This window comes from Lipotes vexillifer, unplaced genomic scaffold, assembly GCF_000442215.2.
Source record: "Lipotes vexillifer unplaced genomic scaffold, Lipotes_vexillifer_v1.1 scaffold788, whole genome shotgun sequence".
NCBI lineage: Eukaryota > Metazoa > Chordata > Mammalia > Artiodactyla > Lipotidae > Lipotes > Lipotes vexillifer.
Genome location: NW_006791862.1, coordinates 533743 through 542741, shown reverse-complemented (window position 1 = coordinate 542741; position 8999 = coordinate 533743). Strand labels below are relative to the sequence as shown.

The following is an 8999-nucleotide window of genomic DNA, read 5'->3' as shown; positions in this document are numbered from 1 at the left end:
TAGGGAAAGCCACTTAGAAACAAGCATAACCCTACTTTAGCACTCTGAAAAAGTCACGTTTATGAAAGATTTTTAAGGACATGAGAAAATATTGTTATGTGGGGAAAAAAGGCAGGAAACAGAGCTGTGTATTCATTACAACATCACCTATGTATATACTTTTTAATGAAATTTATCCTTAAGGGGTAAAAAACACTGAAAGGAAACATATCAAATATTAACAGCAGTTATTGCTGGATGATCATATCCTGGATTGTTATTTCTTTCTTTATACTTTTTGGATTTCCAAATTTTCTCTAATAAGCGTACATCTCATAATTTAAAAAAATTAAGTAGTAAAAGCAAACTTTACTTTTAAATTCATATTAACAGGAAAAACAGAGGGGAAAAATGTATGCATTACACTAGAAGTACTAAAAGGAATAAACACTTTCAAGCAACTGTTCTGAACATTAGAACATTTGTAATTTCATGCCTCCAATTAGCTACCTTTGTAGAATAAACTCTGGAGAGACGGCTCCTGTTTTCTGAATGGAAAGAAGAAATGAGTGGGAGATAGAGACAGGAAACTACTGCCCTCAGCAAAAAAGTACCATGTTGCAGATCTCATAATGACCTTCTCTGTCTACTCCACTTCTGAGGTACCATGGCAACTGGGAACCTCAGAATATCAAGGAAGGAGTATTGAGAGTAGAGTTCGGAGAGCTGCTGGGGGAAGGGGGGAAGCTCAGGGAAGCTAAATGGGAAATCCTAAGAAAGCCAAACATAAGAACACTCTCACAGGCCCATCTGCAAGCAAAGCCATAATATAAACTCAAAACTAGAGCCAGGGGCTTCCCTGGTGGCGCAGTGGTTGAGAGTCCGCCTGTCAATGCAGGGGACACGGGTTCGTGCCCTGGTCTGGGAAGATCCCACATGCCACGGAGCGGCTGGGCCCGTAAGCCATGGCTGCTGAGACTGCACGTCCAGAGCCTGTGCTCCGCAACGGGAGAGGCCACAACAGTGAGAGGCCCGCGTACCGCAAAAAAAACCCAAAAAACTCTCTAGTTAGATTCTTCTGAAGAGTCAAACACGTTATACACAATCTCATATGTGAACTCTAAATTTTCTAAGATATTGGTAAAGTACTTTTTTTTCTAGACCATAAAGGAGATAGGAATATAACTCACCTACAAGGTGCCCTTCCTGAGTGAACTGAATGACTCTCTCCTTCCACAGCAGCAACTACTGTCTTAAACCCCAGCTACAGGACATCTTAGGCTTGATATGTGTGTGTGTGTGTGTGTGTGTGTGTATATACACACACATATATATATACATACACACACACACATACACACATTTACAGATTGTTCTCAAATAAAGTCATTAACCAAACATGCTTGCTAAGCATAAAATGTTGGCCCTTTGATATTTTGAGTATACATTTTTAAGAACTTTAAGAGAAAATTGAGATGGAGTTTCAAATACATGAATTATAGTATAAAAAAGATTTAAAGAAATCACAGTACCTTAAGAGGTAAAAGATCCAACTGTGAGGCTAACCTATCTCCAACTGGACTTCAACCAGGAAATCAGCATACTAGTTGACAAAACTGATTACTATCTTTGTTTGTTTGATAGTGTGATACTGTGGGGTAATCTGGATTTGCACAGCATTGTAAGTATGCAGAGCAATCTGACCTCAAGTGGCATCCCACAAGGAGCAGAGAAAATGTCAATATCCATACAACTAGATGGCTTTATTACATGCCACCAAATCATACATTAGGTATCAAAATCGAGATGCTTACATTCAGTCTTTAATGGTTTTTCTCCTCAAATATTCAATTAAATATTAATAATGAACTTCGCCCTCCAACCTTGGCAGCTGCAGCCCGACCCCGAGCGAGCGAGCTGCCTCAGCCCCCTACCCCCAGGAGACCACCAGATCACCTTTTCCCAAGGTCTACCGAGAGAACTGCCCGAGGCCAACGTGTATTCCTCCATCATGTGCTGACCTTGGCAAAGCTGCCAGAGATATTTTCAACAAAGGATTTGGTTTGGGGCTGGTGAAACTAGATGTGAAAACAAAGTCATGCAGTGGGGTGGAATTCTCAACATCTGGTTAATCTAACACAGACACTGGTAAAGTTACTGGGACCTTGGAGACCAAATATAAATGGTGTGAGTATGGTCTGACTTTCACAGAAAAGTGGAACACTGATAACACTCTGGGAACAGGAATCGCTATTGAAGACCAGATTTGTCAAGGTTTGAAACTGACATCCGATACCACCTTTTCACCAAACACGGGAAAGAAAAGAGGTAAAATCAAGTCTTCTTACAAGAGGGAGTGTATAAACCTTGGTTGTGATGTTGGCTTTGATTTTGCTGGAGCTGCAATCCACGGTTCAGCGGTCTTTGGTTATGAGGGCTGGCTTGCTGGGCACCAGATGACCTTTGACAGTGCCAAATCAAAGCTGACAAGGAATAATTTTGCAGTGGGCTACAGGACTGGGGACTTCCAGCTACACACTAACATCAATGATGGGACAGAATTTGGAGGGTCAATTTATCAGAAAGTATGTGAAGATCTTGACACTTCAGTAAACCCTGCTTGGAACCAACTGCAGTAGCTTTGGCACTGCAGGAACCAACTGCACTAGCTTTGGCATTGCAGCTAAATATCAGTTGGATCCACTGCTTCCATTTCTGCAAAAGTCAACAACTCTAGCTTAGTTGGAGTGTGTGCTACACTCAGACTCTGAGGCCTGGTGTGTAGCTTACACTGTCTGCTCTAGTAGATGGGAAGAGCATTAATGCTGGAGGCCACAAGCTTGGGCTTGCCCTGGAGCTGGAGGCTTAATCCAGCTGAACGAAACCTCTGGGAATGGATATCAGAAGATTTGGCCTTATATATTTCCAGTGTGACCAGCTGGCTTTCCCTGCCCCCCAGAAGGTAATCAAAACAAAGGATGATCTAAACAAGAGCTGTATTTTAAATATTTAGAGAGTTACTTGTTAGCTGGTTTCTAGTTGAATTGGTTATCTATCTAGTTACCAACGCTGCAGTCGTGCAGTTACTTACACATTATTTAAATGTATTTAACTGTTAAATGCGCTACCCGCCAATAATGAAATAGACCTTTATGAAAACTGAAAAAAAAAAAATAATAGTAAGGTTCAGAAACATATCAACCTAGCTGATATACAGGTCACAAACCCTAGCTGATCTTCTCTAAAAATAAAAAGCCAGGGATTCCCTGGTGGCGCAGTGGTTGAGAGTCCGCCTGCCGATGCAGGGGACACGGGTTCATGCCCCGGTCCGGGAAGATCCCACATGCCGCGGAGCGGCTGGGCCCGTGAGCCATGGCCGCTGAGCCTGCACGTCCGGAGCCTGTGCTCCGCAACGGGAGAGGCCACAACAGTGAGAGGCCCGCGTACCACAAAAAGAAAAAAAAGCCAAAGCACAGTCATCTACAATGATGCCTATATATTCCCACCAAGCTACAACTACTTTCTTAGGGTATTATTTTCAAATGTCTGGGTCATAAAGCTTAGAGAGTGATTAATCCAATCTTACCCTGGCACTCTAGAAAACATGTGATGCAAGTTATCTCCAACTCTGGAAAAGCCTTTTTTCTTTTTCTGCCTATTCATCCATCACACCCACTAGACTTCTCATTTAGCACCTAAAACAAAGCCCTAACTTGAGAGAGGGGCCCACTCTCATCCTATACTATGGCAATTACTTCACTTGGTTTTAGATGACCTCCAGTTAGCATCTTTTAAGAATGTACCTGCCTCTTTAATCTGTACCACCTGTGAAGGATTAAGACTATTCATTCTGGGAGCTAATCCTAAACTCAGCCAGCCTCTATTTAATTTGGGTTCAAAGGGCGAAAAGGAGTATCTGAATCAATATCATCATTTTCACAGATGAGGAATATGAGTTCAAAGAGGTAACATGAATTGTCTGTGGTCACCTACTTAATTGGTGGCAAATGTCAGAACAGTCCTTTCTAATATATAAAATGAATTTGGAACAATTTAAATTACCCCCCAAGGACATCATATCCACAAGTGACTTAATAAGTGAATCAATGGAGACTCCCCTGGTGGTGCAGTGTTTAAGAATCCACCTACCAATGCAAGGGACACGGGTTCGATCCCAGGTCTGGGAAGATCCCACATGCCGCAGAGCAACAAAGCCCGTGCACCACAACTACTGAGCCTACGCTCTAGAGCCTGCGAGCCACAGCTACTGAGCCCATGCGCCGCAACTACTGAAGCTTGCACGCTCTAGGGCTGGTGTGCCGCAACTACTGAGCCCATGTGCTGCAACTAACTGAAGCCCGGGGGCCTAGAGCCCGTGCTCCACAACAAGAGAAGCCAACACAATGAGAAGCCCACGCGCCACAACAAAGAGTAGCTCCTGCTTGCCACAACTAGAGTAAGCCCGTGCGCAGCAACGAAGACCCAATGCAGCCAAAAAAAAAAAAGTGATGGAAGTTTAAAAAAAAAAGAAATGAATCAATGGAGAACCTTTGTTCTGTTTTGGAACATTAGCTATCTGAGAAGCAAGTAGAAACTGGCACTGTCTCCTTCCCAGGCTGCTGATCACACTTCAATCCATGGTTCCTCCACAAGCTACAGGCATGAGTTTTGCAACAGAAGGGCATGCAAAGAAATTCTCAACTGCTCATACCACTGACCCCACAGACTTTGCAATAAGAGCCATCAACTTTGGGAATGATTTGGCAACTATAAATTGCCTTGTAATATCATCAGCTGAATTTCTTATAATGGTATTTATCTCACCATTGCCAAACTCACAATTTCATAATCCACTGAATGGATATTCTGCTTCACTTGGCCTCAAATTGGACAAATTTCTCAAGTGCTGTGCGGCTTTAAGGATTTAGATTTCACCATGTCTTTCTCAACAGGGGCACCATGACATTGTGAGAACAATTCTCCGTTGTGTGTGATTATCCAGTACTTTGCAGAAGGCTTAGAATCTTTGGTCCTTGGCCTTCTCAATGCAAGTAATCCCACCAGTCACAACCCCCACTCATTTACAAATGACCTCAGGGATACCGCCCCCAGTATTAGCCTTCAGGCCAACCATTAAGTGAACTATTAAGTAAGAAAAAATGTTTACATAAAGATAAAAACCTGACCTCTTTTTCCTGCTACTAAATACTGACTTCTATTCCTCTTTTTAGCCCAGAGATTAGATATAATACTTTATTCACTAACTCCTAAACACCACCTTTGTCTGCACTAGTCATATAATTAAGATACTTGTATGGTCAGGGAAATAGGGGAGAAAAGTTACTTCAATGGAATCCGGGCATCTAACTTTGAATTCCAGTCTTCCAGCTATTTACCTTTAGGCAAGTTGTTTTCCCTCTTTAGACCTCAGTTTTCTCATCTATTTTAATAAAAGGCATTAGGCTAAATTATCTCGCTGGTTCACTGCAGTTCTAGGAAAAGTAAAACATAATTAACTTGCTGAACTCTTTTCTTTCAACCTCCACGTAGCCAAACAGGGGTGACCACTGACACTCACTACTTCATGTTTCAGAAGCAAGGACCCCAAATCCCCAGGGATAACCATAGGCAGGACAGTCGCATTCAGCCAGACCCAGTACAGGATTTTACTACAGAATCTGTATCTTGAGTGTATAAAAAGGAGCTGAATTATTTTATGATCCATTAATTATAGAAGCACCAAGATAATAACAGCAGCGATAGTCACTCTAATTTATGTTTATCTAGGCTAACCAATAATCTCAACCCTGGCTGTATATTAGACTCACTCAAATAGCATTAAAAAAAAATGCCCCAGCTCCAAGCCAGGCCAGTATCACCTGAATCAGAATTTCTGGGGATGGGGCTCATTTCTTAAGGTCCCCCAAGCGATTCCGATGTACAGTAAAAACCAAGAACCACTAATTCAGACTTTTCAATCCAAGAAATGCAAAGCAAATGACCAAAAGTTCACACACTGGTTGTTCAATCAAACATCAATAAATAAGAATAATCTAGTGTTACTATTTACTGACATTCTCAATTACATGTACAGAATCGTGTTTCTAAAGAAAAAGGAGAGCTCTACAACAACCCCTTGTTCCTCAATAAAGACTGGCCCTGCCAGAATTAGAATATAACTTTCTGACATGATAAAGCAGTTCAAAGAAAGATTACTACAAATTTGCCCACCCCTGCAAAAGTCCTATCAATCTTCAGACAGTTATAGCAGTGTTAGTCAAAGTAGTACGGAGACTGAAATTCCTCACTCTTACTTGCTAGGTCTCACTAAAAGACCTAGCATGTGGGAGGAACAGGAGAAAGTTTAGAGGAACATTTAGGAAAAGACACTTTCAAAACCTGCACTCCAGGCAAAATACATCATTTCCCACTTATCAAAAAATCCAATGAAAAAAAAAAAAAGTGGGGGGGGGGCTTCCCTGGTGGCGCAGTGGTTGAGAGTCCGCCTGCCGATGCAGAGGACACGGGTTCGTGCCCCGGTCCGGGAGGATCCCACATGCCGCGGAGCGGCTGGGCCCGTGAGCCATGGCCGCTGAGCCTGCACGTCCGGAGCCTGTGCTCCGCAACGGGAGAGGCCACAACAGTGAGAGGCCCGCGGACCGCAAAAAAAAAAAAAAAAAAAAAAAAGTCCAATGATACAGAAAAAGGTGAAAAAATCTTGGCTCAAATTATTCTTGCTCTTTTCAGAACAAGATCAATGAAACCAACAGGACAGATTAACTAAGTAAAACATTAAACTTCTCTGACTTACCTCATGTGTAAGGCCAAGCCATCCTGTAGGCTAGAGATCCCCAAGTCAGAGAGCGTATCTGAGCAGACAGAGGCTGGTGACAGAGAGCCCTCCTTCTCCTCCAGTAGGTCCAGCTTCACCAGGTTGCTAATCTCATCCTCTGAGTTATCTTCAGACACGGAACCAATTATGAATCGGGAGTGCTGGTTGAGCTCCACAGGTTTGGCCAAGGAAGAAGGTTCATCCATTATTCCTTCAAAATGATCTCTCAGAGCTATGGAGAAGATGAAGGGTAGGTGAGAAAAGCAGATTATGGATAATAACCTGTATCTGAGAAAAATCACAACAGGTTAGACCTAGTACACCACAGCTGGCACTTGGAAGCAAGGCAGAGTTTAAGAACTAGTTTACTTGGCTATTCTTTTTCAAGGCCTTTGCTTTCTAGAAGAAAAGAAAATCCAGATCATGGGAGCTATGCCTAAAAAATTAAAATCAGTTCCCTTTTCCTCAAAGAACGTTCTCTCTAAAAACTATAAGCCATTCCCAATATCTATCGATTTGGTGAAGTCCAAGAGATAATAATGATCAGTGGAGAAATCTCTGTAGCAGGTGAAAGCTGCTGGTTTTGATACTGAGATTTCAGTTGTTAGTATTGGGGAGAATGCAGGGTAAGGGTTTGGGGAGAGCGGTGGTCATTTGAAACTTGGTGTTTACATAGCTATCATCTGGTTCCAAACACTGTACTATGAGAGGCTATGAATTTTACATAAGTATGTATACATATAAATATACACACATGAAGTACATTTACATATGTACATACATATATAAGGCAAACTGAATGTGTGTATACATATACTACACACATACACAGCTTGCTTTAAAACAAACTCCAGATGAGTATTTTTTAATTAAAAAAAATCTTTACTTGTCCCCATGAGTTTTTTCTTAAATCACATCTGTTAAAAATTCACCCCAGGGATTTTGCTGGTGGCGCAGTGGTTAAGACTCCGTGCTCCCAATGCAGGGGACACGGGTTTGATCCCTGGTCAGGGAACTAGATCCCACACACATGCCACAACTAAGAGTTTGCATGCCACACCTAAGGAGCACATGTGCTGCAACTAAGGAGCTGGCAAACCACAACTAAGGAGCCCATGGGCTGCAACTAAGACCTGGCATAACCAAATGAATTAATTATTTTTTTTAAAACTTAAAACAAAAAAATTCACCCCAAAATGTCTGTTTTGGACTCTAATATGCTGATTGCTGACACTGATAGGGAGAAAGGAAATCTACTATCAAATTTAAAATCTATAATTAAAATTATGGAGGTGTTATCTCAATTAAGTACAAGTTTTCTAGATACAGGGCCTTACTAGTCAGGATAAGATGTTGCCAACCGCTAGCAAACTAATTAACAAAGACCAAAACATAGTTCAAAGCTCACAACAACAATAAAAACCCAAACTAAATGAAACAATATTTATTCTGTCATTTCAAAAATGCTATTTAAAAGTCAAAACTACACATCAAATTAGTATTAAACAGCTTGTAGCCTGACCAACGATTTTAATTCAGAGTAATGATTCCCAGTCCTGATATTGAGGTGCCTTCAGAGAAGGTTAAAATAAACAATTAACTTATTATTAATAATTGTATATGCTGTAAACCACTTTGATGTATAAAGTAAACAGTAGTGTTCTTTGACATTAGATAATAAAACATCAAGATTTTAAAATATTTGAGAATCATCACTAAATGTGTTAAAAACGACACATGCACCATTATTTTGGTGTAATTTATGAATCAGAGCTTATTCGTTTACAAAAACACAACAGAATCTGTAAACCCTAGAGCAGTGGTTCGCAAAGTATGGTTGCCCAACCACAGCAGCAGTCACAGCAACCGCATCACCTGGGCTGTACCACAGACTAGCGAACTGTACTGGAACCTACAGGTTGGGGCACAGTAATCTATATTTTAACAAGTCCTGAAATTTGAGAACCACTGTGTTAGAAGAATGAAACAGTAATAACAAATTGCCAGGAATGCTAAAAATACCTATAGACACTTCCTAAAAGCCAACTGGAGATTCCTTAGGCTAACTTTCATTTTTAAAACCAGAATCAAATATAAAAGTATCATGTGAAAGGAAAAAATTGACGCCTAAATTCATCATACAGGGGACTTTCCTGGCAGTCCAGTGGTTAAGACTCCACGCTTCCAC

General features: G+C 41.2%; 1 protein-coding gene and 1 pseudogene across 3 annotated transcripts in view; one reads left to right on the top strand and one right to left on the bottom strand.

Annotated features, from left to right (window-relative positions):
* The window catches only part of LOC103074731 (voltage-dependent anion-selective channel protein 2 pseudogene), a 4171-nt pseudogene extending 1323 nt beyond the window's left edge, over positions 1-2848 (top strand).
* Positions 1-8999, bottom strand: part of ACACA (acetyl-CoA carboxylase alpha) — a 284020-nt gene that overhangs the window by 200855 nt on the left and 74166 nt on the right. For all 3 annotated transcript variants that reach the window (XM_007464885.1, XM_007464886.1, XM_007464887.1), the window contains exon 3: positions 6791-7043. In XM_007464885.1, coding sequence (XP_007464947.1) covers positions 6791-7043 — 253 coding nt within the window. The remainder of the gene's footprint in view (positions 1-6790; positions 7044-8999) is intronic.